Consider the following 19,373-nt stretch of genomic DNA (forward strand, 5'->3'; position numbering starts at 1 on the left):
ATTCTTAGGTGTTTAAATTTTAACTGAGAAGTGATCCCTGTTAAATATAATAGTGGGAAAAAGAGAGGGAGGAGATGTACAATTTGGGACATGCTCAATCGGACTTGCCCCAAATGGTGGAGTTAGAAATGTGCCAGGGGATTCCAATACAATCCCATCAAGGTGGCATGTACCAATGCCATCTTACTGGTCCAAATGATCAATTTCAGTTCACAATTGATGACTCTGATAGGTCTAAGAGTCACAGGGATCACACAAACAAGACTAGTGTCTGCTAATACTAACTGATTGAATCAAAAAGGGAGAGAAGGATCCAACATGGGAAGCGGGACACATAGCAGACTCATAGAATGGCAGATGTCCTAAATAGCACTCTGACCTCAGAATCAGCCCTTAAGGCATTTGGATCTGGCTGTGAGCTCATGAGAGTATTTTAGGCATGGAAAGCCAAGACACTTGGGAAAAAAAAAAAAAAGACCTAAATGAAAGATCTCTGCGAGTGAGATCCCAGTGGAAGGAATGGGTCATCAAAGAAGGAGGTACCTTTCTCTGAAGGGAGGAGAGAACTTCCACTTTGACTATGACCCTATCGGAATAAGATCAAAGTCAGCAAACCCTAAAGGCTTCCATAGCCTTGGCAACTCATGACTAGAGCCTAGGGAGATTCCTGACGCCTTAAACAAGAGTGTCAAATTGTTAAGTCTACAACAGGATTCACTGTGTACTTACATCTCATGTGGGATCTGTCCTTAATGAGTTGTCTAATGTGAAGTGATGCTATAACTAGTACTAAAACAGTATTTTTATGCTTTGTGTTTCTGTGTGGGTGCAAACTGATGAAATCTTTACTTAGTATAAACTGAATCGATCTTCGGTATATAAAGAGAATTGAAAATGAAAAAAAAACACAACTTGGTGTTAAATTGGAAATTGCATAGATAATTAATTAATTTTTTTAAAAAGAACCCTCTGTGAAGTGATGGTCCTCCAAAGTATCTTCCTAGCTTTGATCTATTTCTAGCAGCTACACTGGCATCTCTTTTTGGATGATTAGAAGGCATCTTGAACATAATGCATTCAAACCTCAACTTTTGATTTCTTACACATATCTCCTCATTCTCTTTGCTCCCACCTATCAGAAAAGCATACCACCATCTGCTCTTATTCATGTAAAAAATCTGAAAGAAAGCAATAACCATGAAGCCAAGGAAGTTGAAGAGTAAGGCTTTACTTTGTACACACACCATTCCAGGAACAGCATTCCAGTTTTATATTTGTAAAATATTATTTAGCTAAGAGGACCACTGGAACTATTTAGCTTCAAGCCTTCCCAAATCCTGAGTAAGTATGAGTGTGAGTCATTCTAGTCTACTTTTCTTTTCCTTAAACTCCACCGTCATCAAGTTCTACAAGCTCTATATTCAAAAATACACCCTTCATCAAATGAATTTTCAGTAACTGCCATGTAATCATCCTAGTTGGAATCAATATCATCTCACCTTGACTATTGTCATTTCTTCCCTAGTGAGTACCTTGCTTTCATTCTTATTTCTTACATTTTATCCGAAAATATTGAAAAAAACAATATTAGATGCAGAAATCCTAACAAATTATGAATAAGTCAAATCCAACAATGTTAGAAGAAGTGTATACTACAATCAACTCTATGCAACTCTTTGACATTGTCCCAATTCAGCTATGCTACAGATTTTTTACATTAATACACAATGAATATTCAAAAATTCCTAGAAAATGTTTATTATGTAACAGCTGTTTATGAACTTAAAATTTTTAAGCCAAAATAAACTCATCCTTTAGTTCTATTTTCCATAAATATTTTCAAGCACTCACATGGGTTGTTCCACAAATCAAGAGTGAAAGTGAATAGCTAAATACTATTAAAAAAACAAATGTGCCAGAGAAAAATAGTGGTTCATTCTCAGATAACAGAAGTGTATCATGAAGTACTTATATCAACAATTATGGGTATTTTCAAGCATGTTTTATATTTTTAAATCAGCAAACAAAATAGAAAGACCTATAATAAATAACATGAATCACCACTGTATTTGGTACCATGGCCATATAAAAAATCACTCTGAAAGTTAGTGGCTTGGATAAAACATATAATGTATCAAAGTTTCCTAGGACCAGGAATTGGGTTGAGTTGGGTGGTTCTAACTCAGCACCCCAAGCTGTAGCAAGAGCTGTTGTCATCAAATGACTCAGTAGGGCTGGTAGACACACTCCCCACACCACTTATGTGATTGATGGTAGGCTTCAGTTCTTGCTGGCTATTTCTAAGATGCCTCAGTTCCTTGCATGTAGGCCTTACCACAGAGCTGTTCAAATATGGTACCCAGTTTCCCACAGTGAAATAACCCAAGAAACGGAGAAAGGAGAAAAGCCAGGATTTAACCTTTTGAATTTTTTTTGCACATCCTTTTGAGTACAGAGACTCTCAAATTCTAAGATTTTTTAAACAAAAGATTATATTTAGAGGAAGGATATGGGAAACTTAATTATTTAATAATCAGTGTTAGCATGAATAAGAATTGAAATGGAATTCTTGAGGAAAATGGCAAAATCGCTTTTATTACTTTTTTCTCCATTGTGAAAGGAAAAATGATAAAGCAAAGTCATAGGTAAAAGTATTACTGTAGTCTCTGAATAAGAGATCATAATATTGTAGGTAATTCAGTGGAAGTACTATTGTTAAGGGAAAGTGGAGGAAATTTACAAATTGTTTTATTCAAAATCACCATAATATACAATGATTGAAAACCAACAATATTGTATAATATTATTATACAAGTAGTCAAAATTTTCAATGTTCATTATTCAAAATTCAAAATTATCTAAAAACTTAGAGAGATAGAGACAATTAAGAAATTATAAAAAGATAATAAAGTCCTAAAAAAACAGGATAAATTGATTTTGTTTTAATATAGAGAAAAAAAGGGATAGCATTTATATAAATTAGGAGCAATTTTTGTTTATATATATATATATATATATATATGTATTTATTTATTTATTTAAAAGTTTTACTTCCTGGGGCCAGCACCGTGGCTCACTTGGCTAATCCTCCACCTGCAGCGCCGACATCCCATATGAGTGCTGGGTCCTAATCCCAGTTGTTCCTCTTCCAGTCCAGCTCTCTGCTGTGGCCCCAGGAAGGCAGTGAGGGATGGCTCAGTGCTTGGCGCTTGCACCCGCGTGGGAGACCAGGAAGAAGCACCTGGCTCCTGCTTCGGATCGGCATAGCTCTGGCTGTAGCGGCCATTTGGGGGTTGAACAACGGAAGGAAGATCTCTCTCTCTCTCTCTCTCTCTCTTACTGCCTAACTCTATCTGTCAAATAAAAAAAAAAAAGAAAGAAAAAAGTTTTACTTTCTTTTAAATCCCAAGTCATTGGAATGAGCCACTCTGGTGGTTCTGGAGTTTTTCAGCTTGCTGATATTCAGAAAGACTAGGAAATATTTTCACAAAGTATTTCAGATGTTTACCTGCCTCAGGGCAGGCAGCTTGAACAGCAGATCTCTCAAGGTCCTTATAGATCTATTATCTTACAATTCTGTAATTTCACGGTAATTCAGATCACTTCACACTGTCAACATTCTCCATTTATGTGAACAGGTATCAGCTCCTGTATCTTATTTCATTTATAATACAAGAGCTTGACAAGCACCTTCAGACAGCAATTTGTACATGCTGATATATTTTCATGGTTTGTAAGCATGAAAGATTTAAAAGAACTGTACCCAGGCCTGCATTATTTATAAAGGGAAGGTATGAGGCAGCATGTCATCAAAGAAATTAAAACAGAAAAGCAGTAGAACGCTTGTACAGGCCTCCCTTGTTCACTGTGCGTTCAGATCAAACACAAGGGTAAACTTTGAGGATGGTGGCGAATGATCCTGGACCTCTTCCGGCAACTGCTAAGGACAATTCTTTTTTACTGTAATGAATTAGATTGTACAACGTAACCAGACATTTTGCTTTCTTTTCATTTAGGGACATACTGAAGTCTTGGCAAAATAAATATATATTAATTGATTTAATATGGCTTATAATTTTCTTTATGATTATCGTCAAAAACAAATTGAGAAAGAAAAAGTATCTTAAAAGTTTACTAAATACTAACCTATATGTGTGCTCATTTCCTTCCCTGAAAAGAAGGGAATGACAATAGAACCTACTTCATATGAATGTTGAAAAAATTAAATGAGTTAAGCTATTTAAAGATTCATAATACTTTATGTTTGTATTATCACAATCAGGACTCTTTTTTTTCAACTTTTATCTAATAAATAGAAACTTCCAAAGTACAACTTTGGGATTATAGCGGCTTTTTCCCCCTATAACCTCCCTCCTACCCACAACCATCCCATCTCCCACTCCCTCTCCCATCCCATTCACATCAAGATTCATTTTCAATTCTCTTTATATACAGAAGATCAGTTTAGTATATACTAAGTAAAGATTTCAACAGTTTGCACCCACACAGAAACAAAAAGTATAAAGTACTGTTTGAGTACTAGTCATACCATTAATTCACATAGTACAACACATGAAGGACAAAGATCCTGCATGGGGAGTAAGTGCACAGTGACTCCTGTTGTTGATTTAACAATTGACACTCTTATTTATGACGTCAGTAATCACCCGAGGCTCTTGTCATGAGTTTCCAAGGCTATGGAAGCCTCTTGAGTTCACCAACTCTGATCTTATTTAGACAAGGCCATAGTCAAAGTAGAATTTCTTTCCTTCCTTCAGAGAAAGGTACCTCCTTCTTTGAGGGTCCACTCTTTCCACTGGGATCTCACTCAGACTTTCATTTAGGTCATTTTTTTTTTTTTTTTTTTTTTTTTTTTTTTTGCCACAGGTCTTGGCTTTCCATGTCTGTGAAACTCTCACAGGCTTTTTAGCCAGATCCAAATGCCTTAAGGGCTGATTCTGAGCCAGAGTGCTGTTTAGGGCACACAATCAGGGCTTTTTAAAATAAAAGGTTTAGGGGCCGATGCTGTGGCACAGCAGGTTAAAACCCTGGCCTGAAGCGCCAGCATCCCATATGGATGCTGGTTCGAGTCCTGGCTGCTCCTCTTCCAATCCCACTCTCTGTTGTGGCCTGGGATAGCAGTAAAAGATGTCCCAAGTTCCTGGGCCCATGCACTTGCATGGGAGACCCGGAGGAAGCTCCTGGCTCCTGGCTTCAGATATGCCCAGCTACAGCCATTTTAGCCATCTGGGGAGTGAACCAGCAGATGGAAGACCTTTCTCTCTGTCTCTACCTCTCTGTGTAACTCTTTCAAATAAATAAAATAAATCTAAAAAATAAAATAAAAGGTTTATTTTTATTTATTCGAAAGGCAAAGAAACAGGGACACATGCATGCACACAGATCTTCCAGTCATGGGTTCACTTCTCAAATATCTTTAACAGTTGGGGAAGGGCCAGGACAAAGTCAAGATCCAAGAGCTCTATTAAAGTCTCCCAAGTGGGTGGTGGGGACCCAAGTATATGAACCATCTTCTGCTATCTCCCAGAATCTGGATGGGTACCAGAAGTTAGACTCAAATTTGGGCACTCTGATATGGGATATGGGCATCCCAAACAGCTGCTTAACACACTGCACTATAAAGGGTGCTCACCTCAGCAAGAGATGTCTTAAATGATCACTGTTTAATTTATCAAATTTCTGCTTGTATCTTCAAATCCATCTTTGATTCTCTCAATCTTTGAAAGCAATGAAAATCTGTACTTGGAATGAGTTTTCTTGCCTACAAAATTCAAAATGGATCTGGCTTCCACAGTTCTACAGTGTAGAGTGACCTTTATCAGAATTACACTGGGACAGACAAAGAACACACAAAAAGAGATCATCAGAGAAGTTAAGGATGTGAGAACTAATCAGATTTTCTCATTATAAGTTGCTAAATGGTGATATGTTAAAGTAACTTGGTAAAAACAGTAAAACTCTTTCTCTCCTTTCTACTTACAGCTTTTTAACACCTTTTCATTGTTTTCTCCTAAGTATCTCTGAATTTTTAGTCACTTATGTCATAACTGCACTAGCATTGTTCCAATTCAAGACGTTGGTATCTCATATTTACATGATTGATGTGGTTCTTCTACTGTGTTCTTGTTTGGCTGTGATGGCTGGTGCTAGGCCAGGCTGAAGCCAGGAACCAGGATCTTCATCTGAGTTTCCCACATGGTGGCAGGGCCCCAAACAATTGGTCCATCTTCAGTTGCTGTTTGCAGGCCACTAGCGGGGAGCTGGATTGAGAAGTTGAGCATCCAGGACATAGATCTCTGCCCATATGAGATGCTGGTGTCACGGGTGGTGGCTTCAGCCAGTACATCAGAATACCAGAATACTATTCTAATATCAGAATACTATTTTCTCTCAGAACACAATATGTTCTCAGCAAAATTAAATATTTTGATCATTGCTTCCTGGATGGCATCATTATACTTTATACAAAAATACTGTATTTATTGCAACATTTATAGATTTATTTAAATAAATTTCTTCTCAGTCTGGTTTAGTACCAAGAGAAGGGGTGATATTTTAATTATGTTTTAATCTCTCATGGTTGGGTTAGTTAAAGGTATATATTAAACTCTCAATAATTTTTTCAATGATACATAAAACAGCTCTAAAAATTGTGAAGTTCTGAGCCCAGCATTTGCACTGCTTATGAGAGTTGTGTCATAATTACCATGATTACAGATCCAATTAAAATGTATTTGGGTTCAAATGTTGGGAGAATTTAAATTTTTTTTGGATTTGCATACATTTGGAATTGGCCAAAAGTGTTTTATTAGACAAGTCACATGAAGTATGAAATTCACTTTCAAAATCCACTTTGATTGAATTGATACATTCTCTGTCTGGAATGACAGATGAGGAACCAAATATGATCTTTACATTTCTACTGATATTTTCAACTCCACTATTTCTATCATCAATTCTACTTATTTTAGACATTTTTTATATCCTGTATAAATCAAAAGTTACTATCAAGCATAAACCACGTCTGAGAAGAAGTAATAATGTCAAACGTCAAATGGTCAAGCAATGGATGTGTATGCTTCTCGATAGGGGAAGATATTGTAGATACCCATGGCATCACAGAAAATGCATCAGAACACCAATCATAATGATTGAAGTGTTATAATAGCAATACAAACTTAAAGTAGATAATTTAGAATCACATACAGACATAAAGTTATGGAAAAACACTTTGGGTAAATAGAAATGGTCTTCAAAAATTCATAGAACATACATATCATCAAAAACTACGCATGAATTCCAATTCAAAGAAATAAAATTTTCTTTCCACCAGAATAAACATATTCTAATAACATTTCTTCACAAGCTTTTTGAAATACCATTGTATAATGGGTATAATGTCTCCCTGCTTATACAGATATATAGTGCATAGTAATAAACGCCTGTGCTTTGTGAGAAGGTCTAAGAGAGTAATAAAAATTATATTGTTTCATAGGTTTTTGAAAGCAAAAATATGGCATCTATTTGTGTTTCACTTTTATAGGCAAACAAATGGGATTAAAACAAGGTATTTCATTTAAACATTTCTAATTAGGATTCACATGTCAAAATCATTTTATTTAACAATTTTGGCCCTCTAAAATTATTGTTATAGTAAGTATTTTTGCCACTTTTTAGGATGCTAAGAAAGTAAGCCAGAAAGACATTAATAGAAATATTTGATTGTCCAAAAGAAACATATTAATGAGAATATACTTATTTATGATGGTGATCAGATTTATGATTTATATTTATAATTAAATTTATGATTTATATTTATTATTATATTTATGATGATGAAGATATTTATTTAGGATGATGATTTGTGGAAAATAAAGAAGGCATAAGGCAAAGCATATATCACTTAGTGGTTTAAAATAAAAACATCAACAATTCTTGCTGAAACTCAAGCTTCTTATGAGCTAGCTTTAATAAGTTTAATAATTCACTAGAGTATCCTTTAGGTTCCTGGGAATGCTTGTCCAGTAGTGGTTCCATTTCCCAAAGCCTGGTATAATTCCATTGTAATACAAGGTGTTTTCCATGGTTTTATCCTAGAAAGAAAGGAGTGTTAAAAATAATTAATCCTGTCTCCCCTAAACTATAAAGCTTCTATTAAATAAAACTACTTCAATATAAATATCTACAAGTTATTTTTCAAGGAAAATAATTTTTAAGTTTCAAAACAACTGTTATATGAGGAGAAACTATAACACTGGATATGAAACATTTTTTGAGATGCCTAAACTCTTTTTATATTGTAGTATGTTGATTTTTAGCATGTAAGAAGGAATATCCTATTATTGATATGAAATAGGTAGCCAGGGATCATTTGTCCTATTTCAACACTCCTCAAAATGGGAAACTCTTACTATTGGAGTTACTGGTATTAGCTTTAAGTATGGAGGCCTCTCTTTAGAACCACCTTTAGGAGTCCCCCCTGCAGTGCCTCTACTTGGAAGAGGCTTGTTCTTACTTCTCTGTTCTACTCCAGGAGTGGCTGTGTAAGTTGCTTTGGTCAATGCAAGGGTTGGGAGGGGAGTGTTTGCAATGTGGCCTCAGGAGCCACTCTGTGCATCCTGCTCTACCTGTTTTTTTTTTTTTTCCAGGTTGAGCAATCCACAGAATGCTAACATGATTCATATATGCAAAACCTTAGTTATAAGTAAGTAAATGGAGAACCTTTGTTCAAAGTCACTGAGGGTTTGTTGGCCAACGTTTAGGCTAATTAGCAGAAAGGCATTAATAATTAAAAAATTTCTCATTCTATACTTGATTTTATTGATATTGACTTTAATTATAAAACAGAGAATGGAATAACAGTGATAGGGAAATTGTAAATAAGCCAAAGAAATGAGTTTGTGTTCATCATCTACTATGCTTAATTTAACCTTCAAAACAGCCCTTAAAGATGGACAGTACTTGATCAATTTTTAGATAAGGATACTAGGAGCCAGTGCTCTGGCATAGTAAGTTAATCCTCTGCCTATGGCGCCAACGTCTCATATGGGTGCTGGTTCTAGAATCTTTGGCTTCTCCTCTTCCAATACAGCTCTCTGCTATGGCCTGGGAAAGCAGTAGAGGATGGTCCAAGTGCTTGGGCCCCTGCATCTATATGGGAGACCCTGAAGAAGCTCCTGGCTCCTAGCTTCAGATCAGCCCAGCTGCACCTGTTGTAGCCATTTGAGGAGTGAACCAGCGGATGGAAGACCTTTCTCTCTGTCTCTCCAACTGTTTATAACTCCACCTCTCAAATAAATAATAATATTTCTTAAAAAATAGAAAAGGACACTAAGTCAATTTTTGCTACAAAAAATTCTGACTCCCAGAGCTGATATGAATGATTAAATTAGAATGCTATTTAGACACACATAATAATAAAATTAGATTTTAATTCTCAGAACAGAAATATTTTGCAACTATTAGAACAAATGTCCACAAAACAATTATGGAATCAATAAAGTTCAAATTAACAATTTAAAATATAGCATAGCTAAGAAAATATACCACAGCTCACAGTTAAGCAAATGAATATGGCATCTATTGTTATAGTGTAATTTGTAATTTTTTAAGTCAGTCTGTTTAGACTATTGATTATATTATGTTAATCTAATCTTTCATTTGAAGAATTGACATACTATTCTTCTGTCACATAACATGCCACTATAGTTCATTTTCCATTGAAGTGGTATAAACAAAAAAATTGTGTATTAATTTTCCCACGAAACTTGGATAATTAAAAGAGTTCTAATTAAAAACAGAGACAATGAATCTCTGTAGTAAACAGATACTTCACTTGATCTTAGCCAAAAGGCTGAGAAGCAATATAAACAGATACTTAAAAATGTTCATTCAATTAGTTCAGGATAAATTTTTACTATTTTTGCTATAAACATTGGAAGTTAAAAGAACCTTTAATATATAGGTTTATAATAAAAGATAAATGCTATCTTACAGATAATGAGTTGTCTTACTGAGATCTGAACATTCAGAATGTATGAACCAGTGTTCTAGAAGATGAGAAATTCTGCATTAACTCTTAGAGATGTTAAGTAACTGGTTGAGTCCTACATCTCAACTGTGAGGAAGCTCAGACTTAATTTCAACTCAGTCTCTTCTTTTATTATGATAAAAAATTACTAAATACAATTTTCTTCAAGTAAATAAAAAATCCATGAGTCTTATGATCTGATAATAATGATCAAATACTAAACAGAAAAAAGAGTATAGATGAACAGGATAGTAGAATATCATAGAAATATATCAATATGGAGAATACAAATCATAGATTCAGAAGCAAATATCAACTGAAATTACAGGAATTTTTTGGAATTAAAAATGATTTATATTTTCTTAAATTATATTTATTTTGCTATATTTACAAAAGTGACTAGAGACAACCTATGATGAAAGAGACAATAAAAGCAAGAAAGATAAACCAGGTCAAAGGATAATTCATGAGATGGAAGGAAAGCAGTAATAAAATATGAACAATCCATTAACAGGAATTACTGCAGTTTCACATGAGACATAATTCTGACCTCATAGGCAGTTACATAAAAATGGTATTTTACAAATTTCATGTTTCTCATTTCCTAGTAAAACAATCATTTATTATAATTAGACACCATTGTTTGTAACATATAGCATATTCACCAACAGTTTTAGAGGAAAATATAAGCTTTCAGTGGTCCTAAGATTTATTCTAGTGTAGAATATTAAAAATAATACTACATTTATTTTTCTAAATTAAATGTAATCTTCACCAAAATTAGCTTTCTAGACTTACAGGAAACTAGAATTAGTCACTCCTGGCTATCACTTCCACTCTCCTAGGAGTGGTGTCAATGTCATGGGTCTAATGCAATTTAAGCCTTTGAAGAGGAACATCTGGGCCCTGCGCGGGTATTGAAGACATGCTCAACCTTGAGTAGTCATCTCTTAGCCCTGCATGGGAGACATTGTTGTCTGTAATCTACCTTCTAAGCACACATCACTCAGTTATTCTGTGAAATGTGCTACTTTTGGGAGTCCGATGAGGGAGATGGCACAGGCCCTCTGTCTCAAGAAATGTAGAAAACTCCAATTCCTTTTAAATTTTTTTTTCAGAATTTCCTTAATAGATCATTCACCCTCTCATCTTACACTGACCAAAAAACCATTTCCCTTTCCACTCTCACCCTCCCTCTCTGTGGTAAAATATACCTATCACATAACAAACATTTCCCATCCTCACCCTGTTTAAGTATACTGTTCAGTGACATTAAGCACATTGACATGGTTGTAAACCATCACCACCATCATCTCCAGAACTGTTTCATCATCCCAAATTGAAATTCTACCTTTTAAATAATAACTCCCTATTCTGCTGTCCTCCAAATGCAGGGTAACTACAATTATACATTTTGTCTCTATCCATTTGAGACAGAATTTGACTATTCTGAATACGTAACACAAGTGGAATCCTACAATATTTGCTCTGTGGTGTCTGACATTTCACTTAGCATAATGTTTTTCATGCATATCCATATTGCAGGGTCAGAACCTCCTTTTCTCCATCAGTACTCCTTCGGCTGGAAAATATGACTATGTGGCAACAAAACTGAGAAAGGTATTGCAATTAATGAACTTAGTGCACAGCACGTGAAAGCATAGCTTTTTGTCCCGAGAGGAGGGGTGGGGGGGAGCGCTGGCAAGTGAGTTTGAGAGAGAGAGAGAGAATGAGGGAGAGAGAGACAGACAGACAGACAGGCTAGGGAGCTGCAAGGGAAACTGCAGAAGCTGATATGACAGCACTGGCTTTTTTTCCCACTGCACTGGAAAACTAATTTGAACACTTTTCAGCACTTCTTCATTTGTGGTTCACACTGGACACAGAAATTTTTAGATTTTATTGCTTGGTTTGAAAATGGACAAAAACTTTATATAACAGCCTCCCTAGCCATTCTCTGTTTCCCGAAACTTATGAAAACCAGCAGGTTTTTCTATTAAAAACCTAGTCATGCGAATCATGTAAGAAGATGTCATTGTTATAAAACAATGCAGTGAGCAGTGAGGACAATGACTGCCAAGTTAAACACAAAAGATGAAATCTGCCCACGGATTCCCACACCCTAAACACTTACTCCAGTGTGAATTTCCTGTGAGTTTCTGATGATAGAATGTGGCCCACTGGGCAATTCATTCTCACAAGGGCTGAGCTCTCTCCAGCAATTGCCTTCGTTTTTCTCCGATGATTATATCTTTTATCCAAAGCAGCAGTTGCAGAATGGGCAAGCTCAGCCTCGGAATGGTCTAGATAGGGGTACTAGTATCAGCTGCACACAAGTATGGGGAAGGGCCAGAAACTGGGTTGTTGGGTTTGTATTCTTTTTTTTTTTTAACTTTTATTTAATGAATATAAATTTCCAGTGTACAGCTTATGGATTACAATGGCTTCCCCCTCCCATAACTTCCCTCCCACGTGCAACCCTCCCCTCTCCTGCTCCCTCTCCACTTCCATTTGCATCAAGATTCATTTTCAATTCTCTTTATATACAGAAGATCAATTTAGTATAAAGATTTCAACAGTTTGCACCCACATAGAAACACAAAGTGAAACATACTGTTTGAGTACTAGTTATAGCATTAAATCAAAATGTACAGCACATTAAGGACAGAGATCCCACATGAGAAACAAGTGCACAGTGGCTCCTGTTGTTGACCCAACAAATTGACACTCTAGTTTATGGTGCCAGTAACCACCCTAGGCTGTCGTCATGAGTTGCCAAGGCTATGGAAGCCTTCCAAGTTTGCCAACTCTGATCATATTTAGACAAGGTCATAAAAGACAGGGTGAGGATAGTAACCAATGATCCTAAGAGTGGCATTTACCAGGTCTGAACAATTATACAGCATTAAGTGGGGAAGAGGACCATCAGTACACACAGGTTGGGAGTAGAGCCATTGGTGGTAGAGTAGAGGTTATGATTACAAAGGAATGAGGCCCAAGTGGACTAGACAGGGTCTAGAACAAAGGACAGAGTCATTATTAGAGGAGCTAAGAAAGGTGCTGTCTAAGCTACAATTAAGTTTTCTGATTGAGAGGCAAATAGAACCTGATAGAAGGGGCTTGATAATAATCTGGTGGGCTTTAGGCCTTGTAAGTTAAGAGGCCCAGACCTACCTTTCTCTTCACATGGGGTATATCCTAAGGGAGGTGTGAACCTCCTAGGGGAAGGCACTCTGTTGACTTTCATTACTTGGCTGGCCTGGGAGGAGAGCTGGCCAGGTAAAGGCAGGGGGCATCTAAAAAGAAATTTACAGTTCTGCCTGCAATGTTGCTGACCCTACTTGACCATCCCCTCAGCTGCAGTGGTCACTTTGGAAGTTGGGCTGAGTGAAGGGCTTTTCAGCTTAGAGCCAATAAGATCTGTGGCTCTCCTGGGCATCCTTCGACTCCAGGGCAGGTCCATTTCCAGTGATCCAACTCTTGGCAGAGCTGCCAGGGCTCTTCACAAGCTGACTTCTGAAGCCCAGGCTTACCACATTGAAAGCCACTGCAGTGGACTGGCCTGTTGGGTCTCCTTGAGGGCAGATCACTGTCCAGATCAGCCATTAATAGGCCTGCCACCCATTGCTTCTGATGCCGAGCTTTCTTTTCCTCCTGGTTTGTGTTAAAGCAGACCAGAGGATGCAAGTCAAGGGAGTGCCCAAGTCCCATCTCTAATCTTCGGTGGCCTGAACTACAAGTCTATAGTCACAGGCATGTTCTGTAGTAGTTTTTCTAAGGTAGACTATGCCCATGAGGAAAATCATATTCTCACTTTAAAACTTTCTTTCCCTTTGGTCTGAAAGGGAGGTTTTTTCTACTTACTGCATACTTCGCTGATGGCGAAGTGAATCTAGCTATGAAATTATTATTTAAGTTCTTATTTTGGCTATGCTATTACAGAAAAATGTTAGCCATCTCTTTTATAAGGTCTAAAGATTAAATTGTGCATCCTACAGATTCCTTCATAATAGAATTAGTTTCCTACCTTGAAGAGAATAGAGAAATGAAAGAACAAGTTGGGCTTAGAATAGAGAAATGAGGGAGCAAGTCCTAGATCGCTTGCTGACAATAGCAATATCACATGAATACTTAGCAAACAGTTTCAACCATTAGATAACAACTTAAGAAAACATTTACCAGAAGGTCCAATGCCTTCTATAAATTCTAAGAATCATTTATTTGAAACACCTCTTAAATATCTAACATGGTGTAGTTTGTTTAACCAGTAAACTTAAGCACAACCATATAAAATGTTTTTAGTTTCTTTCTACCAACAAGTCTAAAACATATGATACACAGATTCAGGTCCCACAAATTAAAATGTATCTTTGATTGATTTTAGCAGCTTAAATTTATGGACAATCTTATCTATAAGCCATTTAAAATAAAACTCTTAATAAAATTTCCCCATGTGGACATACAATATGTACACACATATAACATAGCATAGTAGACCAATATAGCAATTTTAATAATAGCTTTTAAAATCTTTAACTCTTTTTGTAGATTGCCAATTGATTTGAATTGCTTTTTGTTTTTAGTAACCTCAGTTTACCATACTTTCTCTCAGTTGGTACTGTTAATACATTATTGGCTTCATCTGTTTACAGAGCCATCCCAAAGTACTGAATACAATAGAAGTGGCTGGAAAAATCCATAGGAACCTATAGGAGGACAGCTAAACACAGAACCAACAATGCTTTAGTTTTATGAGCAGCAAATCATATATAACTGTGGATGACAAAAGACTTTAAGTCGCCATGTTTAAAATTATAAACTCATCAGTCAACAAGAGGCACTTGCTTACTTCACAGTATTTTTGAAAGCACCTGTAGGATTTTACAATTATTTAACCCTTTAGGCCTCTGGGGCTTTCTCATTAAGATAACTATCATGTCTAGTAACACAACATCATTAGACTTTTTAATTCTCAAACATTTGTATTAATAGCATTTTCCATTATAGAAATTTAAAGTTTGGTACCACATCACATCTTGACAGTACTTCTAATATAATCCAAATAGCCTGATTAGTTGGTGTCTCTTTAAGATGAGAGACATAGGTCCTTCGATTTTTTCAGTTGGGCCCAAACTGGAAAAACCAAAGTCCAGGATTTACTGGAAATTCTAGAGAACAGATTGTTTGAAACTTTGATTTTTTGAATGCCTGTCAAGAATGCAAAATATCTGGTTGAAATAAGATTCCTTAAAATCATGACATAATATAGACCAAATTTGATCATTGTTACAAGGTGATTATTCAAATCTTTGAAAATAAGCACATATTTAAATAACCCATAGCTCTTAATAAAAATTCAGCTGTTTTTGAACAATTAGAATTTAACAGACATCAAGAGAACATAATAGATTACTTTAACACATTGCTTTAACAGAGCATCAGAGTTTAATTCTATGTCAAAGAAAAATTGAGCTTCCTGTGATATTTTGCTGTGAGGTTTCCTTCCTTTACCTTCTTTCATATTGGTGACCATGTTTCTGTGTTTCTGTGTGTAAGACATCTTTAAGCATCTTTTGCAGGGCAGGATGAGTGGCAACAAATTCTTTCAGTTTCTGTTTGCTATGAAAAGTCTTTATTTCACCTTCATTCACAAATGAGAGCTTTGCAGGATATAGTATTCTGGGCTGGCAGTTTTTCTCTCTTAGTACCTGGGCTATGTCTCGCCATTCCCTTCTAGCTTGTAGGGTTTCTGATGAGAAGTCTGCTGTGAGTCTAATTGGAGATCCTCTGAGAGTAATCTGACGTTTCTCTCTTGCACCTTTTAGAATCTTTTCTTTATGTTTCACTGTGGTGAGTTTGATTACAACATGTCGTAGTGAGGATCTCTTTTGGTCATATTTATTAGGGGTTCTATAAGCTTCCTGTACTAAGATGCCTCTGTCCTTCTCCAAACCTGGGAAATTTTCTGCTAGTATCTCACTGAAAATGCCTTCTAATCCTTTTTCCCTCTCCATGCCTTCAGGAACTCCTAGAACCCGAATGTTGGGTTTTTTAATAGTATCCTGTAGATTCCCGACAATATTTTTTAGATTTCTAATTTCTTCTTCTTTTCTTTGGTTTGCCTGTTTCCTTTCCTGTTCTCTGTCTTCTAAGTCTGATATTCTCTCTTCTGCTTCGCCCATTCTGTTTTTAAGGCTCTCTAATGTGTTTGTCATTTGATCTATTCTATTGTCTATTTGATCTATTCTTAATGTTCTTATCAATTTTTTGAGATCTGCTTCTTGCATTTCTTCGATCTCATCATCTTCATAATCTTGAATTGGGGTGTCTTTTTCATTTGGGAGGCGTCATAGTGTCTTCCTTGTTCTTGTTACCTCGGTTTTTGCATTTGTTGTTTGGCATGTTGGAGATATTTGGTTTCTTCACTGTGGTGTTTTTTCTTGTTACACTATGGCTCTATATTAAGTGGACTGTCTGCTTTCGGTGGAGCCTTAGAGCCTTGAGATGAGTGTGGACTGAGAGCTGTGTTTGGTTCCTCAGGGTTGAGGGTGTATCAAAGATGACACTCCCAGGTTAGGCGTGGTAAATCTCTCTTTCTTTCTTTTTTTGATTCAAAAGGGAAGTAATTCCGCACAGCTGAATGTAATTGGAGGTAGTTAGCAGGCAAATGATATACCCTCAGGAGCCAGAGATTGGAAGCTCTTTCCCAAGGACCACACAGGGAATCTGTGCTGCCCTCAGTGTGGGCTCCAATTCTCCTGCAGTCTCCCACTGGGTTGTCAAGTTAGATGCTAATCTCCTGTTATTTCACCCCTCCCCCCAGAGTCAGGTTTTTCTGTTAGGCTCAGGGCTGGTGCAGACCTGAGGTCGCCCTGCTTATGACGTATGTCCAAAATGGCGCCTGCTCTTTGTCTTGCTCACCTTTGAGGGGTGAGCTGAGAGAGAGAAACTCGTGTCCGTATCGGTCATTTTTTTTTTCTCTGTCTCTTCTAGTTAGCCTTGTGAACTTTTCCCCACGGAGTTTCAAGCCTTGTTCCCTCTAGTCTCCTCTTTCCACTTGCCCGCTGGTGTCTTGGGCTATTGAGGTTCGGCTCACCTCGCGTTCCAGCGCTGGTGTGTTCAGTCTGCCGCTGGTGTCCCGAACTTGGGCTCCCACACTCTCCACGCAGGTCCACTGTGAATCACTAGTTCCAGAAGAGTTTCCTCTGCTGTTTCTTCCCCTACTCTTCCTTGACCCTGCAGTATCTCCACTTTTATTAACCTGTCTCTCCCCCGGACTAATAGTGTGCTCCCTTCCTATTCCGCCATCTTTAACATTGACCGGGTTTGTATTCTTAAGAGCATGATGTTCATGTAGCCAAAGACGGAAAACCCAGTAATCATCAGATGGCAAGTTAATTTTATTATTTAGGAAATTAGGTAACTTATGAAATTAACTGATGATTTTTTAAGTGAATGAAGCAAATATATTAATAACTATATAGTACTCAGGACAAAAAAAGCCACTCTGCATATATGTGTATAATATTGTTATAGTTACAGATATCTCTACCTATATGAGTATGGTCATAAAAATCCATACATTCAGTACAATGTATTTGGAATGCCACTATTACACTGAATTTAAGCTAATTATTTTAATACTAAAGACTACCCAGTATACACAGCTCCCTGCTGCAATTTGTAGTCCTTGCATAACCCCAACCATAAATCTGCACTCGCCAACCTTGAGACTACTATTGTTTATCTACATGAGAATCACTTTACACAAACAGATGAGCCAGAAATCCCTTTATTTTTGACCTATCCATGTTGGCACTATTAAAAAAAAAAAAAACAAAAAAAACAAAAAAAAAAAACCACTTGCCTGTTCTGTTGCCTGACAAATTATTGTGAAACTCAAAGATCAGACTCTTCTGATACCCTTTGCTTGGAGTGTACATCTTGAAACCAACTTCCTAGTTTTGCTCACCAAGAGTTCTAGATTTTGACTTGCTTTAGGCTTCTTCATATTGAATCCTGATCTGTGTAATAATTTGTTAATCTTTCTTTCATACTTTATGTCTGGCTTGGACGACTAAATTCAGAATAACCAAGTAGACAAACATTAAGTCTGTGAACGTTGTCTCCCTAAGTAGACTATAAGCCTTTTCTTCCAGCCACGTTAGATATCTTTGTTTTTCATTGCAAAACTTTTGATATTGATGCACTGTTCATCTCACATGGAATGTGAATAATCTTGCTGTGAATGATCTAACTATTTTGTCTTGCTGGCCTGATTCTCACCCCTCAATTTTTTATCTTCCTAACACTGATAAATGGCCAGTATCCCTTTGCATATAATGAAAATAGTTGGCCTGTGTACAATTTAGACAGATGATATAGGTTTGCTTAATTTTTTATTATTTATTTATTTTATTAGTAATATAAAGAGAATGGATTTCATGTGTTTCATATTGGAAGGGCAAAGAAATACACAGAGACAAGAAGAGAGAACTGTCATTCACTGGTTTATGTCCTAAATGCCTGCAATAGCCAAGGCTGAGCCAGGCAAAAGGCAGGAGCCTGAAATGAAAATTGGTGCATCTCACAATATGTGGCAGGAGCCCAGGTATTTAAGCCATCACCTATTGTCTTTTGTGGTGTATATTAGCAGCAAGCTGGATAAGAGGTAGTGAGGGTGGGACTCTAACCAGGCACTCAGATAAGGAAAGCGGGTGTCTTAAACTCTGGGCCAAATACCTGGCCACATAAGGTTTCAAACCACTGTTTTATTTTTATTTTTTAAATTTTATTTATTTATTTTTTTTGACAGGCAGAGTGGACAGTGAGAGAGAGAGAGAGAGACAGAGAGAAAGGTCTTCCTTTGCCGTTGGTTCACCCTCCAAAGGCCGCTGCGGCTGGCGCGCTGTGGCCAGCGCATCGTGCTGATCCGATGGCAGGAGCCAGGGGCTTATCCTGGTCTCCCATGGGGTGTAGGGCCCAAGCCCTTGGGCCATCCTCCACTGCACTCCCTGGCCACAGCAGAGAGCTGGCCTGGAAGAGGGGCAACCGGGACAGAATCTAGTGCCCCGACCGGGACTAGAACCCGGTGTGCCAGCGCCGCAAGGCGGAGGATTAGCCTATTGAGCTGTGGTGTCGCCTCTCAAACCACTGTTTTAAACAACTCTTAAATTACACCCAATCTGAAGAAATACTCGTGTCCCTATATTAGGAATCATGGAAGTAGTATGGGGTTATACATTGAAGAAAGAATCACAGAACTATATGATAAGACACTACTATATATACTGCAAACTAACATTAAAATTTCTTTCCCAAA

At 37.0% G+C, this 19,373-nt stretch overlaps 1 protein-coding gene and 1 pseudogene across 1 annotated transcript in view; both read right to left on the minus strand.

The window, feature by feature from the left end:
• Positions 1-7,997: 7,997 nt before the first annotated feature.
• CNBD1 (cyclic nucleotide binding domain containing 1) overlaps positions 7,998-19,373 on the minus strand; it is a 502,062-nt gene continuing 490,686 nt past the window's right edge. The window contains 1 exon segment of the mRNA XM_062189512.1: positions 7,998-8,114. Coding sequence (XP_062045496.1) covers positions 7,998-8,114 — 117 coding nt within the window.
• LOC133758994 (U2 spliceosomal RNA) lies at positions 9,724-9,886 on the minus strand (annotated as a pseudogene).

The sequence above is a fragment of the Lepus europaeus genome, chromosome 4 (genome assembly GCF_033115175.1).
Source record: "Lepus europaeus isolate LE1 chromosome 4, mLepTim1.pri, whole genome shotgun sequence".
In the NCBI taxonomy this organism is placed as follows: Eukaryota; Metazoa; Chordata; class Mammalia; order Lagomorpha; family Leporidae; genus Lepus; species Lepus europaeus.